This window comes from Giraffa tippelskirchi, chromosome 7, assembly GCF_054371585.1.
Source record: "Giraffa tippelskirchi isolate mGirTip1 chromosome 7, T2T-mGirTip1v1.2.pri, whole genome shotgun sequence".
NCBI lineage: Eukaryota > Metazoa > Chordata > Mammalia > Artiodactyla > Giraffidae > Giraffa > Giraffa tippelskirchi.
The window spans coordinates 77,482,609-77,508,250 of record NC_137281.1 but is presented as its reverse complement, the minus strand read 5'-3'; the positions used below and the strand labels follow the sequence as shown (position 1 = coordinate 77,508,250).

At 38.8% G+C, this 25,642-nt stretch overlaps 1 protein-coding gene, 1 long non-coding RNA gene and 1 pseudogene across 3 annotated transcripts in view; 1 reads left to right on the top strand and 2 right to left on the bottom strand.

Moving 5' to 3' along the window:
* The window catches only part of CMYA5 (cardiomyopathy associated 5), a 108,999-nt gene that overhangs the window by 15,786 nt on the left and 67,571 nt on the right, over positions 1–25,642 (bottom strand). Inside the window, exons 4-9 of one of the 2 annotated variants that reach the window (XM_081506019.1) lie at positions 24,335–24,568; positions 22,775–22,797; positions 18,266–18,384; positions 11,160–11,309; positions 8,472–8,618; positions 6,999–7,146 (exon numbers count right to left, since the gene is read on the bottom strand). In XM_081506019.1, the coding sequence (XP_081362145.1) occupies positions 6,999–7,146; positions 8,472–8,618; positions 11,160–11,309; positions 18,266–18,384; positions 22,775–22,797; positions 24,335–24,568 (821 nt within the window). Of the gene's footprint in view, positions 1–6,998; positions 7,147–8,471; positions 8,619–11,159; positions 11,310–18,265; positions 18,402–22,774; positions 22,798–24,334; positions 24,569–25,642 lie in introns of both variants that reach the window. The other variant, XM_081506020.1, reaches the window with a different exon arrangement.
* LOC145512332 (uncharacterized) overlaps positions 1–25,642 on the top strand; it is an 84,024-nt gene that overhangs the window by 17,042 nt on the left and 41,340 nt on the right. Inside the window, exons 2-6 of the long non-coding RNA XR_014058478.1 lie at positions 208–313; positions 2,168–2,281; positions 2,517–2,643; positions 4,965–5,017; positions 8,259–8,336. This is a non-coding gene — a long non-coding RNA (uncharacterized LOC145512332). The remainder of the gene's footprint in view (positions 1–207; positions 314–2,167; positions 2,282–2,516; positions 2,644–4,964; positions 5,018–8,258; positions 8,337–25,642) is intronic.
* On the bottom strand, positions 14,380–14,480 carry LOC145515906 (U6 spliceosomal RNA; annotated as a pseudogene).

Genomic DNA, 25,642 nt, shown 5'->3' with positions numbered 1-25,642 from the left:
TTCAGAAGCTGGTTAAATGTGTTTGCAAAATGCACATTAGTTTGAATTCTATAAAGTAACTTCTCTAGGAATTTTATAATTCAACAGTTTGTGTTGGATGGAAGGTGTACATGTGCTCAAGGTAAGCTGAGGGCTGGTCACCACGAGGAGTGGTGATCCCCTGCACTGCCATGTCCAATACCTGTATCTGAACATATTTCCTCCCAGGAAAAGGGGGCGGCATGTGTACAAACAACATGGAGAAACCCAGTTCCATGACTCCTGGAAGCAGCCTACGGATGGTGCTGTCACTGCAGAGCAAACAGATGGCTAAGTATGAACTGTTTTTTAAAAACACAGTGGGCTCTTACGGTTGGCAGCACCAACATTCAGCCAGTCAATCAACACCATTTAATGTGAACTGTGAAGAGAGCACATTGCTGGGCTCTATGGGGACCAGCTAGTAAAGTAGTGTTTCCCATACCTGCCTGGGCATATTAGACCTTCTGAATAGGAATCCTTAAGAGGGGCCTGTGAATCTAAACTCTAACGAGCATCCCAGTTGTTGTTGTTTTTTTAATGATCTGTTAGGTTTGAAAAACATAATTGTACGATAGCACAAGGTGAGAAGGGGTGGGAAGGAGAAACAGGAATAAGAAGAAAAATCTATGAGAACATAAGCAACATGAAATACAAGAACAACTAAACAGTTTCAGCTGTTGGAAGCCATTTATAAAACTTTAATTAACCATAAACATGTAATTTTTTGTTTAAGATGAAAATTTTTGGTTAAATCAGGATTAAGAAGGAAATTCTTTATATGTTGACTTTTTTTAAACATAGTAAATAAATATTTTTCAACAGGCCTTTTTTTTTCATTTGATAAATGAGTCTTATTATAAGACTCAGTGTTAACTAAACATCACTATTAGTTCATAATAGTGTAGAGACATAACATGAGGGCAGAATCCTGATAACCCATGGAACTTAGGCTTTCCTATAATTAGAATCTCTCACAAAATCAAAGAGTCAATCAAAGAGATGTTTTCAGCAGAAGGATCCTAGAGTTTAGCTTTCTCTGTAGTTAGTTACCCTCCAAAGTTTGAATGAAATCATTTACATTTCAGGTAGAGAATCCCAAGAACCTAATAACATCTATTCATTCTTCTGGATTCTCCAAGCTCTCCTTTACCATGCCAAGGTCACCTGTGGGTGGACAATTACCCGAGGTCCCATAGAACTACCTGCACAGAATGGCGATTTAAATCATGCTTTCAGAGCCCATTTAAAAAATGGTTACATAGGAATGCTTTTGCATCTTTTCTAAAACTGCTCTTAAAGACAATCACTATTATCTTGTTCAATAGCCCTTATATAAAGATCTACATGAAAAATTCATCTTATAACTGAATGTCAAGAAATAGAATTGTCTCTCTTGGTGAAGTGTTGTGCTTCCTTTTTTAAAACAGATGAGTTATGTAATCTCTTTCTTTCTCCCTCTTGCTCTCTCCCCCACTCTTCTGTTTTCACTTTAGCTGCCAGGAAGTTCATATTTAAATTGCATGTCCCATTGAGGTAATGTTCTTAACCCGCGCTTTGTGATACAGTTTCCTTACCTCTGCATTATCTGGCTCTTGCCCTTACAGGGTTGTTTTTAGTGGCTTTAGTATGACTGAGTCTTTCATTGTGAACAATTGGAATCGTTTTGAAAACTGCCAGATCGTTAAGTTAAAAGTAAAAGAAGAGGTTGGTTTTCCACTGACTGAGGTTTTACTATACAACCAGGAGGTGTATAGAATTTTAAATGATCAAAGTTAAATCAGATTCATTTGGGAAGAAAGATTTCATTTAGAAAAAGCTGAATGCCAAGAATTTCTGTGGGGGTGGAGTTGTGGGGGGGTAGGTTATCCTATTACTTCTTAATTACTCAGTGAATTTTGGCCCAATCATGTCAGCAGTGCTCCTGTCATCCTATGAAGCAAGCATGGGGGAGGAATGACTGTCTCCTTTACCCACAGGCTGTGCAGAAGGTCAAATCACTTGCCCTTGACTGCGTGGTCAGTCATCACCTGTCCAGCTGAAAGCTTAGTAAAAAAAAGTTGTTGTTGTTTTTTTTAATGCTGGGATTCTTCATCTCCTGATCAGGCATTGAGTTCATTAGGAAATTCACCCTTACTTTTCCTTATAGGGACAAAGTAGCAGGTGTCCCCAGCTAGATCACCCGGCTGTGACAAACAATCCTGTTCCTGCCCCACCACGTGTGACTCCAAAAGCTGGAAGCAGGAGAAACAGGAGCTCACAGGTCCAGCACCCAGACCCCAGCCCACCCTGAGGGGGGTCCCAGGGAGGGTGACCCAGGAGGGTCTCTCCACCCATCACCTTGGCCAGGGCTGGGGAGCAGGAAGTGCACTACCAACCACTTCTGTGGCGTATTGAGTCTCACAGATTTGTCATTCAGTACACAGCTTCTTTCTGCACAGCCCACACGGCTAATCCCTGTACTATATTTCTCTCAGTTTTCCCTCCTCCACCCACAGTTCTGCTGACTTCTCTCCACACAGGAGAGACAGAACAGCTGAGGAAACAGCCGAGCGGTGGAAAATTTTTGAAAGTGTTTTGAGCCCACCCAACCTGAGGAGAGCATTCAAAGAAAAACAGGAAAGGGTGAGTAGGAGCTCCCTCAGCCCCCACACACAAGCCAGGGATTGTCACTCCCGCCCACCCCCAGCCCAACAGGGGCCGACTGCTGGGCTGGAGCCACAGTACCCACACACCAAAATATGCAAATGTGTTTTCTGTGAGGATGATGGCATGGAGACAACTGCTCGGCTGTTTTAGACACCACGTCAGGAAGCTCAGGAGCACAATAGGCTCACTGCATTTAAACACCTCCTCTAAGAGATCAACCAGCATCTTTGGTCTTAAACTGGAGGTCATCATTCTGGGAGAGTGAATGCCAGTCTGAAGATGGATGTGTTTCTGTTCTGGCAACCAAAATTAGACTCCCTAATCTAAAGGGTAATCAATGCCCCCCGTGTGCGTATGTGCAATTTCATATTAGTCATCCTTTTTTCCCCCTCTTCATTTCAATTTCTCTTCCTACTCCAGACGAGAGCTTTTAAGGCTGTCTGTCTTTTCAGGGATTGAGGGTGAGAAAGATCTAAATTCATTTAGTTCTTAGTTCTGTTTAGTTCTCCATCTTTTCTTTGCTAGAGATTCCAGTCAGTGAGATGACTTGGAGTTGGCAAGGACAAAAGGAGATTGGCTAATGCCATCATTCATCTACTTATTCACTCATTAAATAGACCTGTAATGAAGAGCTGCACAGAAAAGTTTCCTGTTCTTACCTAGTTTTTTATGGGGGTTTTTTTGTATGTGTTTTGTTTTTACATCCGATTTAGCATAGTTTGCATAGAACCTAGAATGTATGCAAGGGTTATGTAACCAATGGATAAATAAGATTATAAGTGTCCTTCCCTATAAGTGATCCATGAAAAGGTTTCCAGTCTTCCAAGTTAGACTGGTCCTATCTCCTAATTAAGTATCCATTCACTAAAATTAACTCATTCACCATTCTTCTTTACTCTGTTGGCACAATTTGCTTTTTTTTTTTTTTTTCCGATTTTGAATGACATTATCCTCAAAACTGACCTAACTTTTATTGTTGTTGTCAGCATTATGTATTCAATGCTAATGATATATACCCATTCAGGTAACACGTGCATATTGAGTAGCTACAATATGCCAGATACTGTCCCAAGCACTGAGGCTGCAACTTGACGTAATAATCCCTTGATGGAGCCAACAAGTGAGTGGGATCAGATAATCCTTGGCTTGCTGCTCTTTCTAAGACACAAAATAACTTTAATTATGCACTGCTATGCAGAAAACCAAAGTGAAGAATGTGGTTCTAATAAAATGGAAAACTAGGGATGGTTTGCTTTGTTAGCTAGGGGTGATAAAATGTTGAGATTCTTTGTTTATCAGTTCTACTGTCTGACTAGCTCTTTATAGCTGACATCCTAGAGATTGGCAATATAGATGATTGCTAAATAGCTAATGTTTAGTAGAGTTTTGAACCATCAGACATTGTAAGGAATATTTTAAAGTTGGTTTTAAGAACCAGATGGTCAAAGACACAAGACACATGACCACTCCAAAAGAGTCGAATTTTCTTTCCTTCCTGAACTCTTAAATTGGAGAACCAAAAGAGCTACAAATGAGTTTTGCAGCCCTGGGCCTCTGAAATTAAGGATGAATTATTTCATAGTTTGTTGATGCCAACCAGAGATATAAAGCACTGAGGCTTCTTGTATTCATGAGGGATCACTCTGATGTGGTGTGTCAGCAGTAGACTTATCAAACGAACAGGGTAGTGATTTGTGGCCAACAAAATTGTGCTTGCCTTAAAAACGACCTATTGTGAGATTCATCAGGTATCCGTAGAGCCTGGAAAGTCATCTTTGAGCTGTGGATTGAACATACCATTCTACCTCCTGGCAGTGAGGGGTCTTTTAACACCTAACCAGAAAACAGCTCCATCTCCAACACAGCCCCAAACTATCAACAAGGCTCAGAATGTGGAATTTCCCTTCACTTCTAAACTTGTTGGACCAGGTCCATTCAATAACAAAGGATTCTTGTATTGGTCCATAACTTCTATAAACTTCTGCTTATCCAGCCTCTCAGATGTTCTCCTTTGGCAAGAAAAATTAAGAGAACCCACTGGCAAAGTCTCAAAGGGATAAATGAATGACAAGTCATCTTTTAATAAGCTCAACTTTTGTCTTAATGAAATTGATGGAAGGCCACTTTTTCCCTAGAAATGGAACTGTCATTGATTTCTCTAGTTTTGATGAAGGATTTGTTTGGAATGCATTCTTCATCGTTGATATCAAATCGACTTTTTTTGAGAGCCTCAGAATGACCAGAGAAAGGAAAACCATTAACTAAAGGGGTTCTCTCTTTACATCTATGTTTTTCAGATGACAAAAGAAACCAAGGATATACAGTAACTCCAAGTTGTCAGGCTGTTAAGGTATGTTAATGCAGTCTGTGTAATGACACAAGTTTTAGAGCTAGTAGAAAGAATAAGACGAACCTGAGTGTGCATCCTGACTCTGAACTCTCACTCCATCATTTAATACCTTGGCCAAATTATTTAACCTCCCTGAGCTTCATTTAATGGAAGTTATGACCTCCTCCTAGAATTGTCGCAAGGGTTAGATGAGACTTAGCACAGCTCCTGACATGTCGAAGGCCCTCGGTGATGCCATTCTCCTTCCTTCTCCCCTTTCCCTTCTCCCTGTAGCCACACTTATGAGATGACATCACAGTTCCCTCAGTGAAATGGCTAATAGGTGTCAGGGTTTCCATATTTCTGCTGATTTAAGAATCCAATTGTGCTAGTATTATTTATGCAAATGCAAGCTGAGGACCAATGCTGTAACAGGGATGAGTCACTCCAAAGCACCCCTTCATGGTCTGGTCTTGCCTTGGCAAGAACTGGGTTTTCGTCACTGATGATGGAGAATGATGGGAGAGATGGCCCAGGGACTCAGGCACTTCTGATCAAATGCTCTCACAGCACCAAGAGTTTTTATGCAGAGAATGTCCAGGACCCTCATGAGTGACATTCAACAGTGGTTAGCACCTTGGACTCTGAAATCTAACAAAACAAGATTTGAGTCCTGATTGCCACTCACTAGCTGCTAGCCTCTCAAAGCATCTGTCAGCTCTCAGAGTGTATGTAAGGATTAAATAAAGCAACATACATCAGGCATTTAGGCCAGTGACTTGGCATATAGTAAATGCTTAATAGAAGCCAGTAATAATCTCTCTCTGTGTGTTTCTGTCTCTGTCTCACTAGGTCTTCCTTCCTCTATTCTTTCCTTCTCTTCCTAAGTCTGTGTGTGTGTGTGTGTGTGTGTGTGTTTCTCTCTGAGTTAACCACTCAGCTATTTGCTAATCATTGAGTCCTGCCTTCCAGCAATTGGCACATTAACAGAGACGTTGTTTCTTGTGTGTTTACTATGTTCTCACTTCTGCTGAAATGCCTACATCTCACCCTTACACATTCCACTCAACGTTAATTCATCCTGTGATCATTATTTTGTGAAGCTCATCTTCACGTATTTGAAAGAAATGATAATTATTGCTCAGTTGAATGAAACCTCACGTCATAACTAAATAAATAGCTGTGGCTTGATCAGGAAGATAAACAAGAGCTTAAATAATACACTTTATTAAAAAGCTGTCTGATTTCATACCATTATTTCCAAGTTCCATATCCTGCCAAAATAATTTACCTCAGTAAATTACTGATTTTTAAATGTCTCTAGCAAAATATGGATATTAATAATAATAAGCTAAATATTCATCATGGAACATCATTCCCTATTGCCACAGATTGGAGGTTAAGAAAACACCACCTCAGTAAATAAATTAACATTTACCAAAGACCCACTGGATATACAGCCTTTTATTAATAAATTTTAGCTTCATAATTTTTATTGAGAGAGCTTTACATTTCTTTTTTCCTGGAAAATCTCTAGAATTTTCATGCTCTTGAAGAGGCAAGTATATCTGTGATAATGTAAATGTAATTAGCTCCTTTTTATTACCAATATATTATGGAGAAATTCAAATTGACATTATACACAAGCTCACTATTAGTTTCCTGAGTTAGGTGGTACCTATTCTGTATGACTACTAAAAAAGTACAGAACATATGCATATATCCTGTGTAATGATTCAAGTTAAATATACCTCAAAGAATGTTCTATCTTATTAAAATTCACATACATTTTTCTTACAAGGGAGTCACCACTCTGCATTGTAGCGTGTGCTTTATTACAAACTCAGAGTTCACTGATGAATAGTGATAGAGCTGCAAATCCAGTCAACAGCTTCATTAGCCCAGCAGCATTCTCGGAAGCATTTCTCCCTCTGTGAGCATAAGCTTGGAGGCCAGTCTGGAGCCCTGCGCTGGGGCTCTGCCCGCGGAGAGGGGTCCTTACCTGAGGCCCTCACCCCCGGGTGCGTGCGGTCTGCAGTGCTCCAGGGTGTAGGTCGCAGCGGCCTCTGGGCGGGCGGGCCGCCATCGGATGGTGGCTGTGTTCCAGCACACAGTGCAGTCCTCGGCCCGGATCACAGGGCTGGAGGGGGCTGCAGGGGGAGAACCGAGTCAGCTGTGCGGCCGTCTATGGCGGTTCTGCTTCCCTGGTCACTGGGCTTGGGGATGATTCTAAATTTTTTTTTAAGTATGTCCTGAGTTGAATACCCAAAAGGTATAAAAATATACATAGTGAAAGGTTTCCCTCTCATCTTTGCCTTTCAAACTGCCCAGTTTTCACCCATCCCCAAACAGCTTCTAATAGTAGCTTTCTATAAATTCTTCTATAAATCCTACCAGGGTTTCTTCATACATATACAAGCCAATGAATATGAAGATTTTTGTCCCTTCCTTTATGCAAAAGTTAGCTGCCATGATCTTGCCATCAATAGGTGCTCAATAAGTTGTTTTAAAAGGGAAGAAAGGATAAAACAGAGGGAGTAAGTCATTTCTCCCCCTAAGGCAGTTACAATTATCTTAAATACAATGCAAACTTGGCTTATGACACACCTGCTTAAGCCCCTGTGAAAAGATTCCATCATGGGAATGCATTTCCAGCTGAATACCATGGCTGAAAAATCTTTTGGGGGCTCCTAGCACCCATAGGAGAAAGCCTGAGCTTCTTACCTTAGCAAGTGTGAACTCTATGTACTAGCCTTTCTTAACTCATGTCCTCTTCTTGTTTTTAAGTCAAAGAAATAATACCAAAATTCTTGTTGTATCCCGCACACTCTCTACTCTTTCTTACCTTGACACCTGTGTTCATATGTCTGCTTCAGATGGAACACACTCCTTTAACATATTACTTCCTACTGGTCCTTTAATGATTCCATTCAGGCATAAGTTCTAGGAAACCATTCCTAATTTTGTCCCTGGCCCAGCCAGTCTTGGATATCCCTCTCGAGTGTTCTGGATCACGGCCCTTACCACACGTTTTCTATGATTTTTTGTTTTGTATCTCCCCCACTTGAGTATGAGCTTCTTGAGAAGAGGAGCCCAGTCTTATTCACTGTTGTAAACGCAGCACCGTGCAACCCCCAGCATGCAACAGGTGCATTTAACAAATGCTTATTGGTTGATCTTAATAGTCTGTAAAGAACTGAGTATTGCCTCTTAACACCCCTTTAACATCTCCTTTTTGTTGTTGTTGTTTATTGTTGTTTAGTTGGTGAGTCATGTCCGCCTCTTTGTGACCCCCTTGGACTACAGTCTGCCAGGCTCCTCTGTCCATGGAATTCTCCAGGCAAGAATACGGGAGTGGATTGCCACTTCCTTCTCCGGGGATCTTTCCAACCCAAGGTTTGAACCCATGTCTCCTGCATTGGCAGGCAGATTCTTTACCACTGAGCCACCTGGGAAGCCCCTACCATCTCCTTACCTGTTCTAAAGATTGCCCTTTCGCTGGGCAGGCTACATCCTGTGAAATTCACAGCCATTACCCACACTTGATAGCATCGGTCAGGTTCTAAATCTTCAAAAACACAGTAGCTTTCTTTCACGGTCACTCTGTATTCTTCTACCAAATCTAGCATAAAACACAATCATAAACTGTAAGGTATCTTCCTAAGTTAATTGAAAGCTATAGCTATTGGAAAAATTCAACTACACATTTTTCAGTGGGAAATACAAACTGATAAACTTACAGATATCACTATGTGGTAGATAGCATTTAAGAACATTCAAGCAATAAAATTCTAAAAGATAAGTAGAATGACATAGTATTACTTGTGAACACTTACCAGAACATAATAGCACATTAGTAAGATTCTGAGTTTCATATACCACAATTAAAGTAACTTGTTTTAATAGCAAATACTAAAATTGCATGGAATTTATGTTAATCTCAGTAATACACTCTCAAGAAAAGTCTTAAGAAGCAATGGCAATATTTTGAAAGAGTACATAATAAAATAAGGACAATCTCATGTTTCCTAAATGTACAATGTTAAAAAGCATCTTTATAGATTAGTAAACCATTCAGTATGATTTTCAAAGTTTCAAATCTTGATCCCTCATCTTGAATTCCAGAATTCTTTCAACTAGAGATTTCCATAATTGATAGAAATACTTAAACACCATTGATACAGCATAAACTACTCTAAGAAATAACTTTGTTCAATCAAGACATTTCCTAAAATTACTTATTTTACTTTCAGTATTTTAGTAGTAAATATTATTCAATAACATTCTGAACACCTGCCCATTGGGCCAATCTGACTGCTCTTACTGAAATTTCTTTCCTTTTAAAAGAACGATTTTCTTTTCTAAATCAGCCTCTGGTAATTCTAAGTATCCTCTCTTATTACTCTAGGATGTCATATCTTCAAAAGCCCTCCAGTTAAGAAACCTAGATTATTCCTTTTTAAGGTAAATTTAGGAAATCTTCAACTCAGCAGGTTTGTTCAATCGCATCTCTTTACCAGTGAGATATACTTTCTGGATGAAATTTTGGCTTAAATAAGGTCATAAAGACATATATATACACTGAAAAATATTTCCCCCATAGCCTAGAACCTGGGACTGCAGTTCTCAACAGAATTATCCTTTTAGACTAAGACGTTTAGCCTGGTACTCCTTTTAACAAAGCACATAATATATGTTACTGGGGACCTATTACATACAGCATAGTATCACAGTCTATACCATCAGATTATTGAACTGGCATCAGCAGAGTTCAAGGCATCAAAGGAATGAGACACAAGACAGGTACGTGTTTGGGGCATGGCAGGGGAAGGTGGGGAGGTGAAGCACTTTTATAAAGTACTCCAGGAAATAAACAGTTGTTAAGAGGAGTCTTGGAGAGCCCTGAGGTTCTTTGATATAACTGGATATACAGGGAGGTGAAGTGTGGTATAACAAAACAAACACAGAGGCAAGCAAATAAAAACATAAGCTTTGAAGTCTGAAAGAGCTTTATTTAAAACCTGTCCTGGTCCCAAGTAATCTTTGTGGTTTTGGGCAAATTATTTAATCTCACATCCGTTTTTTCAATTGAAAATGGAAATAAGAGCACTTTTCTTGTGCTGTGACAGGTATATGGTAATAGGTTCCCAATAAGATATGAGTTTTTACAGACAAATTTAGCCAACTTTACAATATGCCTATGGTTACAGTCTTACTTTTTCTAATTTAAATATCAGATGACATCCCAAAAGACTTAAATATTGATTAACAGTGAAATAAGTTATAATTCCTTCCTTATTACAAATTGGTTCCTATGCCATGTCAATCTTGTCACATGTTCATCTGATTTTCAAAAATATGAGTCTACCTTCAAAAAGCAACACAGAATGCCAGCACTCCCAACTCTTATCCATCAAAGTGCCTGGCTTCTCGGACTTATTAGAGGTCTTACTGAACAGAGAGATGTTTACAAAAGGCTCAACTGTAAGACTTGCGATCCATTCACCCTCCCAAGCACTTTTACCTCTATCTTCACATTAATTTGGGACACCAGAAGTCTATATCATACAGTCTTCTCATGCCTTGAGAAGTGTGAGCTCTGAATTTACCTTTATAGTTTGTTTGCAGCTTTTATCAAAGGGGGTTCTGAGAAAATGCCAACCATGATATCCAATGCTGCATTTGCACTAAAATTACTGTGGAGGACAGTGTCCTAGATACAGCTCATTTCTCCTCTACAAACTGGGACGCTTTATGCTTGTGTTTTAGACTTCAGTTCTGATCAAAACTTTGTTTTCAACACTTTGGTATGTTACCTCATGCCTGAAAATGAGAATCACTCAATTGCTCTTGTTAACCTGAGAACTCAAAGCCAAATTTGAATTTCCGTTTAAGTATTCATATTGAAAAGTATTCATTCATGAACTTTATTCATGTTAAAGTATCCATCATTAAGATGATATTTATCCATTCTTGTTTTCTTTGGTCCTGATTTCCAAATTTTGCTTATATGTCATTTCATTATATAATTGTTGGTTCATTGTTGCTTTTATAAGTGGCTACAAATGCTTTGCAGAAAGAGTCATAATAGGTATATGTTTAAACACTACACATTAAGATGTAGAAATGTACATATACTTCTGAATTTGTATAGCAATCCTACCGTTTACTTCTTGGTCATCTTGTGGCTCCTCCATGCAGTAAACCTGGAATGAATCAATGACATCTTCTTTGTTCATGCTCCAGTAAACTGCAATTGTTGTGCTAGTGGCAGAATTTGGTTCCTGAGGTTCTAATCTAGGAGGTTGTGGAACTGGAATATAAGCAAGATTTATTATAGCTAATGCTGTTTTATTGATTTCTCTTTCTTTTTGCAAAAGTCACTTGTGCTTATTGATAATAATGCAAGCAATACAGAAGTACATGGAGGAAAAATGGGAGGGCTATCTTGTTCTCAGCAGCCCCCAACTTCAAGGATATCCCTTGGAAGCAACCACTGTTATTATAGTTGTATGTAACCCCCTCCAAAATGTCTTTTCTGCATGAGTACATATACACTATGATACACACACACACAAAAAAATGGATCTCTCAATGGAATCACTTGATAATATTCTTCTGCAGTCTTATACTTTTGAGTAATAAACTTATACAAGTTAGAGGATGCACCAAATGATGTGGTTTTCCTTCAAAACAAAACCTTGAGTTTGCATTGCTAGTAACCAATATCATATCCTTCTATGTCAACATATTCAAATAGAGATCAATGAAACCCTTTTTAGCTATAGTTGCTTTATCATCAAGGCTGCAAAAGACTTGCATGAATAAAATATCAAAATACACTTTCTGAAACTACTATCCCATTTACCCATATCCAACATGACTATACCTACAATTTCTTTCATTTATATCATATGTGATATACTTATCACATATGATAATATACATGTTTTAACACTACCCTCTTAAATCATCCCACCCTCGCCTTCTCCCACCAAGTCCAAAAGTCTGTTCTTTACATCTGTGTCTCTTTTGCTGTCTTGCATATAGGGTCATTGTTACTATCTTTCTAAATTCCATATATATGTGTTAGTATACTGTATTGGTGTTTTTCTTTCTGACTTACTTCACTCTGTATAATAGGCTCCAGTTTCATCCACCTAATTAGAACTGATTCAAATGCATTCTTTTTAATGGCTGAATAATATTCCATTGTGTATATGTACCACAGCTTTCTTATCCATTTGTCTGCCCATGGACATCTAGGTTGCTTCCATGTCCTGGCTATTGTAAACGGTGCTGCGATGAACACTGGGGTACACGTATCTCTTTCAATTCTGGTTTCCTCGGTGTGTATGCCCAGCAGTGGGATTGCTGGGTCGTATGGCAGTTCTATTTCCAGTTTTTTAAGGAATCTCCACACTGTTCTCCATAGTGGCTGTACTAGTTTGCATTCCCACCAACAGTGTAAGAGGGTTCCTTTTTCTCCACACCCTCTCCTGCCTTTATTGTTTGTAGACTTTTTGATAGCAGCCATTCTGAATGGCATGAGATGGTACCTCATTGTGGTTTTGATTTGCATTTCTCTGATAATGAGTGATGTTGAGCATCTTTTCATGTGTTTGTTAGCCATCTGTATGTCTTCTTTGGAGAAATGCCTGTTTAGTTCTTTGGCCCATTTTTTGATTGGGTTGTTTATTTTTCTGGTATTGAGCTGCAGGAGGTGCTTGTATATTTTTGAGATTAATTGTTTGTCCGTTGCTTCGTTTGCTATTTTTTTCTCCCATTCTGAAGGCTGTCTTTTAACCTTGCTTATAGTTTCCTTGGTTGTGCAAAAACTTGTAAGATTAATTAGGTCCCATTTGTTTATTTTTGCTTTTATTTCCATTACTCTCAGAGGTGGGTCATAGAGAATCCTGCTGTGATTTATGTCAGAGAGTGTTTTGCCTATGTTTTTCTCTAGGAGTTTTATAGTTTCTGGTCTTATGTTTAGATCTTTAATCCATTTTGAATTTATTTTTGTGTATGGTGTTAGAAAGTGTTCTAGTTTCATTCTTTTACAAGTGGTTGACCAGTTTTCCCAGCACCACTTATTAAAGAGATTGTCTTTTCTCCATTGTATATTCTTGCCTCCTTTGTCAAAGATAGGGTGTCCATAGGTGCATGGATTTATCTCTGGGCTTTCTATTTTGTTCCATTGATCTATATTTCTGTCTTTGTGCCAGTACGATACTGTCTTGATGACTGTAGCTTTGTAGTATAGTCTGAAGTCAGATAGGTTGATCTCTCCAGTTCCATTCTTCTTTCTCAAGATTGCTTTGGCTATTCGAGGTTTTTTGTATTTCCATACAAATTGTGAAATTATTTGTTCTAGTTCTCTGAAAAATACCATTGGTAGCTTGATAGAGATTGCATTGAATCTATAGATTGCTTTGGGTAGTATACTCATTTTCACTATATTGATTCTTCTGATCCATGAAATGGAATATTTCTCCATCTATTTGTGTCATCTTTGATTTCTTTCATCAGTGTTTTATAGTTTTCTATATACAGGTATTTTGTTTCTTTAGGTAGACTTATTCCTAAAAATATGGAATGCTGCCAGAGTCTAGCTCCGGCAGCCAGGGAAACGCCCTGAAGGGATGAACGGGGTCAGCGGAGAAAATGATGCAGTTTCTTGCTCAAAGAACTGGGCTGCATGTTTATTTTAAGCATCAGGTTTTCTTTTATACTTTTACAAAAGCATTAGGTCAGAGGTATGACATCTTCAGTTTCCCCTCACCCATATTTACTGTCTCCATAAATCATTGTTGTCCTTCAGAGTTCCCTCTTAAGTGATAACATTGTAACTCAAGTTTGTTTCTGGGCTGTATATCACATTCCTCAGTTTATTTCTTATCTCTCTAAATCCTGCTATCCCCTAGTAACTCAAGCTCCTCATCTCCTAAAAAGGCTTTTAGCTATTAGTATCTCTAAAATACCTAGTTTCCATAAGCTATAGTAAAATACGCCATCACTACAACATACCTTAAACTTCTAGCTTCTAACTATTCTTAATTATTCCTAACCCCTAAACTCAGAAAACTCCTTTTGCCATAAACATTCCCCTTACAGGCAGGTTTCAGATAATAATGTTTCCCATGGCCTCAAGCTGCAGCCTATGTGCTCATCCTGGAACATTCTTTGTAAAGATCCTTGAACAAATGTCAATAGTTAATTTTATGGATTATAACATTCTTTCTAGCCAACTCAACCGGAGGAAGGAAAGGACAAGTCAGAATCACAAGACCTAACTCCTTTACCCCGGGACCGTGCCTGCGGGATGAGGAGAGGGGGTTGGGGCCGTGCCTCCATTTTGTCAGTAATGCCTATCGCGGCTCCCGACAGAACGCTTCACGAATTTGCATGTCATCCTTGCGCAGGGGCCATGCTAATCTTCTCTGTATTGTTCCAATTTTAGTATAGGTGCTGCCAAAGTGAGCACTGTTCTGAATTTTAAAGACAACAATATTCTCAAGTGTTTTACTAGAGATTTTAAAAGTTTATGCATATCGAACATTCATGTATATACAATGCCATAAACTAAGCTCCTATGAAATTCTTCTCCAAAATTTTTGAGATATAAAAGCATCGAATATAGTTTACAAATTAAGAGGAAAAGGTTATTCCCATAGTTGGACAGATGAACTGTTTTAAAATTTATTTTTGTGGTTATTATTTTCCAGTCAACAATTTCCTGAGAGATGAGCTTGCCAAATAATATAGACTAAATCTTATGTGATTACTTTATTAAAAGTCAACAATGAAGGCAAAGAAAACAAAGGTTAGTTCAACAGGAAAGTGGAAATTAGAAGAAATAAATGGTTCTAAATTTAGAGAATGGAACAAAAAGAAACACACTGAAAAGATTCAACACAGAGATAAACAGCTGAGGAAATACATAGTTATGAAAAATGAGAAGCAAGATAAGAAAATGGGCAAGTTCATGAGCTTTGGAGAGGAGAGGCTGGCCTAAGGTTAAACGCCAGATCCCCTACTTGTAATTTGTGTTACTTCAGCTTCAGTTCCTCCATCTTTAAAACAGGAAAACAACAATAATACTATTTCCTCCCAGGATTGTCGTAAAAAGCAACATAATGCATATCAAGTGCTTAGCAAAGTACTTGACACATAACCAGTGTTAACATTCAGAAAGCAACATGGCCTTTGCAGGAGCACAGAAAATGGAGGGGAGAAGGCAGGAAGCCCCTGATGATGGAGCTGAAGTAGAGACCCTTCATCTGGTAAACACAGAGGGACTACAGACATAAGACATCCTGGGAGGCTGCATGAGAAGGCAGGAAGCCCACCTGTCAGAGCACCTCCGCAAGGGCTGACAGTGCTTCAGAGGCTCTTACACTATCTTTGACTTTTCTGTTTGTCTTCCCAACAGAAAGTCAGTCTCACATTCTAAAGGGGTCCACCAGATAAATATAGTTCAGTAAATTTTCATGTTGCCCTGGTTTATGGAAGAGCCAAGCAGATTGACTATTGTCTATCATCTTTGAAGTAGTGCTGGAGAAACTTTTTGAAGCACAAACAATGAAAATGCTCCCTTTTCCTCTATGAATTATACATTCAGCTTTACCTGCTTTTCAAAATGGTAACATCTTTTCAGAAATCTCTATATCAGGTAGCTTAGCAAACTTTAAATTGATAATTGAGCCCCCCTCCCAAATCAACAAATTTTAAGGAATAGGAAGTTGTAGGGAATTAGGCAATGCATGTAGGCTAGAAACAATTTTGCACCTAATCTACTCCTTTAAAAACATTGAAACTAAAACATCTTATTTCAAAACAAGAACCACTTTTATTGCTTAAACTATTCTAAAATTTAAAAGGGAGTATGAATATTCTATGTATGTAATCTACCAACAGTGGCTCGATTTACAATTCCTATGCGGCACAAGAACATCAGAGGCTCAGGCTTTACACATTATTAACACTATTTACACTTCTAGAGTAATAAACATGAGTAGGAGTGATGCCAAAAAATGCAAAATGATTTTAAGGCTTCTTAGACATAGGCTAAGGGAATGGGCAAAGGCATCACCCCCATAGATTCCCTCTGCCTGACAGACTATGCCCATAAAGAGCTGTCGTGCTCAATGAGCTAAGTATTAGATCAGCCTCCACTTCAATACTTGTAGTGGATACAGATTCCCACTCAACTGAGCTTTCAAGAAAGTCCCCAGGAGAACAGCATTATTTGCAGTAGCCAAGAGGTGAAAGGAACTCAGAAGTGTATCAACAAGTGAATGGATAAGGCAAAATGCAGTATCAACATACAGTGGGATTTACTCAGCTTTAATAAGGTAGGACATTTTGACACATGGTACAACACCAGTGAACTTAGATGACATTATGCTCAGTGAAATAATCTGGTCACAAAAAAGACAAGTATTGCAGAATTCCATTTATATGAGGTACTTAGAGTAGTTAAATCCATAGAGACAGGAAGTAGACTGGTGGTTGCCAGAGGCTGGGGGTGTGGGTGGGAGGACTGAGGAACTGTTATTTAACAGATACACAGTTTCAGTTTTGCAAAATGAAAAGAATTCTGGAGCTGGATTAGTGGTAATGGTTGTACAACGGTGGCTTCAACATGGTTAAAATGGTCAATTTTATTTTACACATATTTTACCAGAATATTTTTAAGTTGTTAGGAGCAGACTCAAGAAGCCTTGGAGTGTCACCAATCTACGGTTATCCCCCCTTTCACAGCAATACACTCAGCCTCTTTGGTGTAGACCAGCGGTTCAAGTGCAGAGACTCTGAAGCCAAACACCCCCGCCACACACATCCCCAACAGCTGTGTATCTAGAGCAATATCAGAAACAATTCTCTGTTCCCTCTATTTCCTCACCTATCAGATGGGAATAACAATAAAACCTGTCTCCTAGAGTTGTGAGATTAGAAGGACAGTCTAATTTGAAACAGTCTCCACCCTGCCAGGCATCACTTAAGCAGGGAAGAAATGTTAGGGGCTGCTCTGCTTCTCGTTATAAAAGTCACAGCCTTCCCTTACTTGTGAAGCAGAGGCACAATGTGTGGCATTCATATCTCAGAGACCAGTCTCCCCTTAACAGCTTGGAACTACTGGGACTGAGACATGTACTGTTTGTGAATGAATCATTAACACTTTGTGACCTCTGAAATGTACAAAATGCCCCCTCACTGCCCATTAGATATTCAAAAGAATGTCCTTCTAAAGGAACAATAGCATATAAAGAATCCCTTAAACATAAAAGAGCTACTCTGTTGACCAGAATTTCTTGGTTTGCGATCTTGGCTCCATTCAAATGCTTCTTAAAGACATGATAAGAAAATACCCCTTTGTTCTGAGATATACCTAAAGAAAATCCATTAGGACAAATAACTGAATTTTTCATTTTATATAGTGTTGGGGGCTGGAGGGGGGGGCTTTTTGGTTTTTCCGTTTTTTTAAAGACACAGTAGGCTTTTACTAGTTACTAAATTAAAACTCTCCCTACAGGAATAAAAGTTAACTCTCAATTTGAAAACAGAAATTGTCTTTACGGTTTGCTTTGCAAGATTATAGTATCTTTTAAAGAGGGCGTCTAAGTACATTTTACAGTAAGTGAAACTTGGTTACTTCACTGAAACACAGCAGCTTTGAAAAAAATCTAAATAAATTTCATTGTCTTGTTTGTTAAAATAGCACATTAAAAAATATTTTGAAGAGTTGGCAGGATGCTTTTGACAGCTGAGTAGGAGGAGGCTCCTGGCTACAGAGCATGATGTTGAGCTGTTAGTTCTCTACGTTAATCTGTTTAGTTTGAAAAAAGGAAAAAGAACTCAACTGAAGAGGGCAGAGCCATGCCAAAAGAAAAATCTATACAACATATATGAAAATATTTGATTTCTCTTTCCTTCTATACCTGGCCGCTGGCGTGAAGCAAATAATCTCTGAGAGAGAGAGAGAAATCTTCTTTTAAGAGAAAAAAGAGAGAAGACCCTTCAATTCCACTGCTACATCCTTCCACCTCCTCAGTATTCCAGCACAGTCACAAAGCTTCAAATGGAAATGCCGTTTATAACTGAAATGGTATGCTAGTCTCACACTTTATTTCAGAATCTAGCTTTAAATTCTTACAAGAAAGATTTTTCCTTTTCCAGTTATAATTCCTTAGCTTCAAAAACTTTACAAAACAAACAAGAAATAATTGCCAAATTTCACTGAGGTAATTAATATATTGAAGTTCCTACCAGCCACTTGTTTTAACATCTGGTCACTTCTTGTCGAGCTATCATCATAATGTTCAAAGAGTGAAAACGCAGCAGGCATTTTCTCTAAAGAAGCAGTGTTCTCCATTGCAGAAAGCAACCTGTTGGGAAAATAATTCTGTATAAGCCAAGAAATTACTAACATATACATAATGAAAGCTAAGAACAATTATTCAAAATGAAGTTGTTGTTGGTATTGGTGGTGGTGGTTTTTGTGAGGCATTGTAGCCCAAAAAGGATTTAAAATGTTTCAAAATCTGGAAAGATATGTCTAAAATCTATTCATAGGATTCTTTAGTACAACTGGTAATATTAGAAACTCCATTCCTATATCCTTAAATTGAACAGATTCCATTGAATTATACAGTCTTAATTTTGCCTCTATAAAGTTAGTCCTAAAAATGATTACACTTGAATGATTGTTTTTATTCCCTAAAGATAAAAAAGGTTCAGAGCCCATCTGGAAAGTCACATACTTTGTGATGTCTTTGCTGTTTTCAACTCTCAATATTAAACATCTAGCCATTTGGTCTTTCAAGAAAATCCGCGCATCTACTAAGTGCCAGGCACTGCTGTGGGTACAGCAACAAAGGAGGATAAAGTCTATCTATTCTCGAAAGACTAAATAAGCCACAGTATATAAATTGTTAACTTTCTTTATATTCAAGACCCTATTAAGAGGGATGCCAACAAATGCCAGCTCTCAGCATTGGCATCCAGGTGAAATATGGACTTAAAAAAAGGGTTGATTCTGAAGAGGAAAATGGGGGAAGGAAGGACTGCAAAAGCATTTATCTTTAGCATGAGGGCCTAAAATTTGCTGAGGAGCTCTCCTCTGTGTACTTTACTCAAGAGGACGGAAAATACCTTCCAGAAATTAAGTCAACCACTAGGAACTCCATGGACTTTGGGCAGCACACACCCACCGCTAAGCCTTTTCACTTGCTCCTGGAAGGTTCTTCTCCTAGACACCTGTGTGGCTCCTGCCTCACTTAATTTAGATCTCTATTAGAATGTCAGCCCCTCAGAGAGGCCAGTCCTGCTGCTTCTTCAATTACTTAACTCTGTTGTGTTGTTTCCTCAAACTCATTACAACCTATTTGTTTTGTCTACTTCACCTGAATATAATCTACATGCCGAAAAACGACTTTGCTGGTTTCGCTACAGTATTATGTTTCTTGGCACATAGTAGGCTTTCTATAAATATATGTGAATGAATAAAAGGACAAGGTTTCATTTGGGTAAGAATATCAGGATCTTAGGTCTGGAAAATTTATCAGTTTGAGAGGAAAAGATGATAAAATATAACTGAAATAGTCAAAGAGTGCTCACTATGCTTACAAGTGTTAGGAATAATAAAATTCACTATCTTCTGATTTGAGAGGGATGCTCCATTAGTTGCTTCAAAGAGGAGGTAACTTTTGGTGAGTCTTAAAGTATCTTTAGGTGTTTCCTAGGCAACAAAGGGAGTATGAGTGTTGCTGAGAGAACAACATAAATGAAGCCATGGGGCTATAAAAATGTAAGACACACTCAAGGGCCACAAGGGACCATGGACCTTGAGAACTGGGAAATGGAGACAATTAGAGATGAACTAGAAAGGTGATTTTTGACGACTGGGAAGTCTTTCATGTCCACCAAGAGTTTCCATTTTGTCCTTTAAGGCAGGGAGAGTCATAGAAGTTTTTACACAAGGGAATTTTAGAAGAACACCCTGGCATGAGTCTGAGGGAAGATCTCCAGCACCTGGAGAGGTGGTGAAGCCAGTTGGGAGGCCCTGGGATGCTCTAGATGAGGGAAGGCAACGTGAACCTTAATTAAGGCTTTAGGGATGCAGAGGGTGGAAATGATAGACTCAAAATGAACAAACAGGGGTTACGAGTGCATATACTAAGCCCTCTCAATACATGTCACTGACTAAATGGAGGACTCTTCGTAGCACAGAAGCTATAGATAAAACACGTAAAATGTTTGAATTTTCCCTTATGCACTGATCTGTTAAAATTTATCAGTGTGTGTAAGGGCAAGCCGATGTCTTTTTATGAGCGAGTCCTACAAATGGTTGAGACTCTCTTCCATTATTATAACACAAAGGAGCAAAACAGAGAAAAAACATGCGTCCTCTTAAGAGAACAGCATTTTCTAAGCAAACGTGTTTTTCAGAATATGCAAATTTTGAGTCTAAATATGCTTGACAGCATTCTTTAATTTAAGCATTTTTGGTGTTGTGAAAAATCATTTAATATGCAAGCATTGCCTTTAGATATATAATATGATGAGATGGAGAAAAGAATAAACTAGAAAATTAGCATTTCTCATAGACAGGAACACCAATAACATTGAGACTTTAAGGTACAAGTTGTCATGAGAACCTGAAAGGTTTCATTTCAGTGAAAAAAATCAATCTTCATCACATGTGTACACATTTAACAAGATTTTCTTTAATTGCTCATATTTCTTCATCAAATCCCGAATTTTGTTATTTTTCTTTACAGAAAAATAATGGTTATCCCAAGTATACTTTCCTTTTGGCAACATGCAGCTTTAGCAAAGATTAATTCATTGCCAATTGGACAATGAGATCAAAATTAATTAAAAAGACACATAGATGAACAAGTTCAAGCACAAAACCAAAGAAATGGTATTTAGAATTAAATGCATGTCAACTCATATTAGCAAGTTAATATTCTAATGTTTAGAAAAGTAAAAAATGTGAAACTATAGCATTTTTAAAGGCAAATGCATTTGCAAATTTTCATTCACTAAATTTTCTTGCTGATTAGTATCTTGCACAAGTGGATGAAATATAATAAATAAGCAAAAACACCTGTATGTTGTCCAGTGCATACAGAATGGCATTCTAAATCCATATACTTTGGGGGTTAAAAATAAATGTCAATAATACTTAGAAGAAGTGTGTAATTAAAAAAAAAATAAAATAAAGAACACTAGGAGCAAGGCCTGGGTATCAGTGCTCAGACCTGCTCAGTGTGCCTCTGGCTCCTATGTGAGAACTGGCCCCACCTGGACACTCCTGTAGTGGATCTGGGCTGGAGCTCCAGGAGCTTCGGTTTAACAAACCACACAAGTAGTTCAGGCACAGCCAGTCTGTGGTACCCCTGGGCCAGAGGACGGGCTGTTATAAACCAGAGGTTCGCAAGCTTTAAAAATGCCCTGGCCATACCCCACAGCAGTTAAGCTAGAATCTTAGGAGGTAAGACTCAGTCATCAGCATTTTTTAAAGCTCCCTGAGTAATTCTATTTATAACAGAGCCACTGTAATAAAACCCTTATTGATTATTGCCAATATTAATATACAAATTGTTTTCTTAAAGCATTTTGGCAATATTCTTTTTTTTTCCAGAAGTTGTAAATATAGTTTAAAGTAGATATGAAACATAAATTTTAAGGGGAAGTTTTAGTTTCATTATACATTTGTTATCAATTTTTTCATTGTCTATTTTGTTGCCCATATCTTCTTATTCATACTAATTGTGATTAAATTATGGAAGAAATGTTTATATATTGGCAATATTCTGTTGAATAGATTTCCTTAACAGGCATACAGGATTCATCTGTGTGGTTCCCATCTAAAAAAATCAGGTTTCTAACTGAAAACCATTTTTCTATACTTTAATATATCACAAATTCCTGATTTTTTACTTTATGCTATTTTACAATTTGAGACTGAGTGAAGCAAACTGAAGATGATATTCACAATTTTAGAAATTTACATTAAAAGGGTAAAATTGATTTAAAAAAACATTAGGCTCAGCCTGTAGGAAAGACCTCAAGCCTGGCTATGGGGCAGAAAGGAAAATGAGTCAGATCAGTATGAGCATCTCATTATCAGATGCTCAGAAGATAAACAAAAATCTGCTGTTATGTGTTTTTATAAACAACACTTCCTGATTTCTTGTTGAGTGCTTTGCCTTTTAAATGAACGAAGAACTTCTCTTAGATTAAGTGTTAAAAACAACAAACATGAAACAAAAATCAAAAGAAGATTCATTTAGGTGAGCTGAACAGAAAGAGAAGATAAATGCATGCCTGTCTTTTGAAGAGAAAATGAGAAAACATTCCATTAAAGATTACATAAGTCATCAAATTGCTCAAGGCAGATATGAATGATCCTTTCAAATACTCATATATAACCAATAAGTCGAAGCATCTACAAAATGTTCTACACGCAGTGATGGCAAAGATAGCCTAGTCTAGATTAGGTTAGAAATACAGACTACATCTCAAGGAAGCAGTTAAAAATCTACATTATGATAACTGTTATTTAACTAAAGCACATGCAGTTTTCTTTCAAAAGCTTTCATTTAGCTTTTAAAAGCACTGTAGCTAAAAGTGCAAATCCAAGAGCTCACTAAATGTATGTCTTTTTTAACTGGCAGCTCATTTTCTATAAAGCACCACAATATTAAAAATAAAGCACACAGTCATGCTATTCTCAGTCGCCACTACATTGTGCCATGTTTTCTATACCTTTCATTGATTTCTTCAAACGACTTATGGAGGAATGAGAGAGACACAGACAGAGAGAGAGAGGGGAAGGGGCGAGGGGAGAGAGAGAGAGAAACTAATTAACAACCATAAAGAAAAACCAACCTAGAGTGTTAAGATTATGCACATCCTAATAATCATCACACTCCTTAGCTACCTTTGAGGTTGTTTCCTTTGGGAGGCTTCATTCCAGGCAGCAAAGGAATTAACGCTCAGAAGGGGTGGGGAGCGGAGTCTTGGATGGAGGGGGCTTTAGATCTGCTCTCTACCTCTGCTCTGCTTCTCTCTATTCATTAACAAATGGATTAGTTTCCAGAACTGAATTCTCTGAAGCAAGAAAAATGACTTAAATGTGTTCCGTGTGTGTGTGAGAGAGAGAGCAAAATGTAGTCAGTAGTTATCTCTAAATGATACCTTCTCTGTGCTTTTCTATATTTTCCAAATTTTCTAAAATGGATATATATCACTTTTATAAGTGGGAAAAACATGCTTTCTTTTTCACAACTTGTTCTTCTAGAGAGAAGAAAATATTATCAAATCCAGGTAAGGCTCTTAGGGAACACAAAGCACTTTATTAATGTTATACTTCACATAAGGTACTTAATTTTAAAATACCAAAGCTTTGCCTTATTTAAGCACAATGCAACTGAATGATTCTCACCCTCCTCTGAGGATGCCACGTCCATCCCACGCAAATTTTCACTGGATGGAGATGTTCCCAAAGGCAAATCAAAAGCCTGACACTGCCCAGTTTTGCCTTACTCTATCTCCAGTCTTCACTAAAGGGCTGGGAGGACAGAGGAGCTTTGACAGCTCATCACAGAAAGGTGCTTTCTTCAGAGCTGACAACTGGGTCTGGAATTGTCCTTGAGGAAAACATCACCATCACTCCTGGTTAATCCTGGCTCTGAGGAGAACCAGCATTCCACTGCCAGTTTAGGGAATTGGGAGAGCAAAGAGCGGCCTCTGGGTGAAATTTGAGGAGCACCCAAGGGATTCCCTGTACACTTGCTTGAATTAAGGAATCTGGTCCCCAGGAGGACCCTTGTAAAAAGATTAACATGATACCTAAAAGAGGTATCATACTATGTCATCCTTTTGCATGCTGAAGCGTACCAAAATGTTACTCTCCTCTTGAGGCTCAGAGGGAATGGTTGAGAGGTCATTTCAGACTAGGGAGTGGAGTGGGGACGGGCACTGCAAGATCAGGCCAGCACCCACAGGCAGCATAGCACAAATAGTTTTCTGGCTGCTTTCCCTCCCTGTTAGAAGGTGACCAATCCATTGTGACAGAATGGACAGATGATGCTGCGGGCTGGCTTCCGTGTGCCCTTTCGCCGGATCTGGGTGTTATGGCTTTAAGGATTGGATGGGCCTTTTCCATGGGCATCTAGCATGCCCTAATAATTTTTAAATGAGAATTATAGAAACTCCCCAGAGAGATATATATGATCTCAGGAAATAGCAAAAGTTGAATTTTTAAAAATGGACTTGGGCCAGACTGGGTTCAAGGTGTCTGGATCTGTTTGAAATGGTGCTTACAGTCAAGAAAACGGTCTCATCAAGCTCCTCGGCTTCTCTCACGATGGTCTCCAGGGTGTCCTTGGCAGTGTCCATGCTCTGCAGAAAATGGACCATCTGGTCATGCAGGAACTCCATCTTCTTTTTCTTCACTTCCTCAAAGCTCTGGGCTTTCTCATCATACTGTGCTAAAACCTTCTTCATCATTTCCTCATTCTGTTCTTCTAGCCGTTTCTCATTTTTACTACAGTTTTCCTAAAAAAACAAAGACAAAAAACCACTTCTGAGTGAAAAAAAGAAGTATACGTATTTTTTACGAGAAATACTAGCCTTTTAAAGAATTAATCTTTGGCATTCTGGTAAGAGAATCACAGATGATGTACACAATCTGAATTTTCAGCCCATCAACCTCCTTTGCCATAGTTAGCTTTGCAACAGAATTCACTGTAAGAGGGCTATCAAGAAGGATTTAGTTAATGAAACACACACAAAAATATCTGTAGGGAAGTCTTGCCCACCTGCATTCCCACATGACAAAATCTGGCATCATGATGAATGAAGATCAGGTAGCCAAGACGGTTCAGTGCCATCTCTCCCACTCTACTAAAATCAGAGTGTGAAGGAGGGAACAGTAAGGATACTGGACAGGGTGCCACATTCACAGATGCTCTGCAGGGAAGGGGTACCTTCTTCCAGAGTCGGAGAAACTACATGGCCCATCTGGACAAACTCAGATGCTTAGCCGTCCTGACTAGTGTGTGTGACAGTCGCTCAGTCGTGTCCGACTCTTTGCGACCCCATGGACTTTGCCCGCCAGGCTCCTCCGTCCACAGGATTTTCCTGACTAGAGGGCTAGTGATAAGGTGATCATATTATTTACTGTCTAAAAGGAACACTTTGGTGGCAGTGGAGGTTGGGCAGCAACAGCACTAAAAGTAATCAGCAGGGGTTAACTGATTTACAAAGGTCTGAGTTAAGCGTCAGACACGACTGAGTGACTTCCCTTTCACTTTTCACTTTCATGTATTGGAGAAGGAAATGGCAACCCACTCCAATGTTCTTGCCTGGAGAATCCCAGGGACGGGGGAGCCTAGTGGGCTGCCGTCTATGGGGTCACACAGAGTCAGACACGACTGAAGCGACTTAGCAGCAGCAGCAGCAGAGTTAAGCTAGAATGAGGAGTGACGGGGCAACTGCGCTCCAGCCTCCCAGAGAAGCCTGTCAATCCCGACTGATGAGTAAGGATGTCTGGGCTGCGTTCATATATCAAAGGAGCGTTTCTATCCCCTTCCTTCACTACAGAGAGAGCAGGGTCAGCATGAACTCATC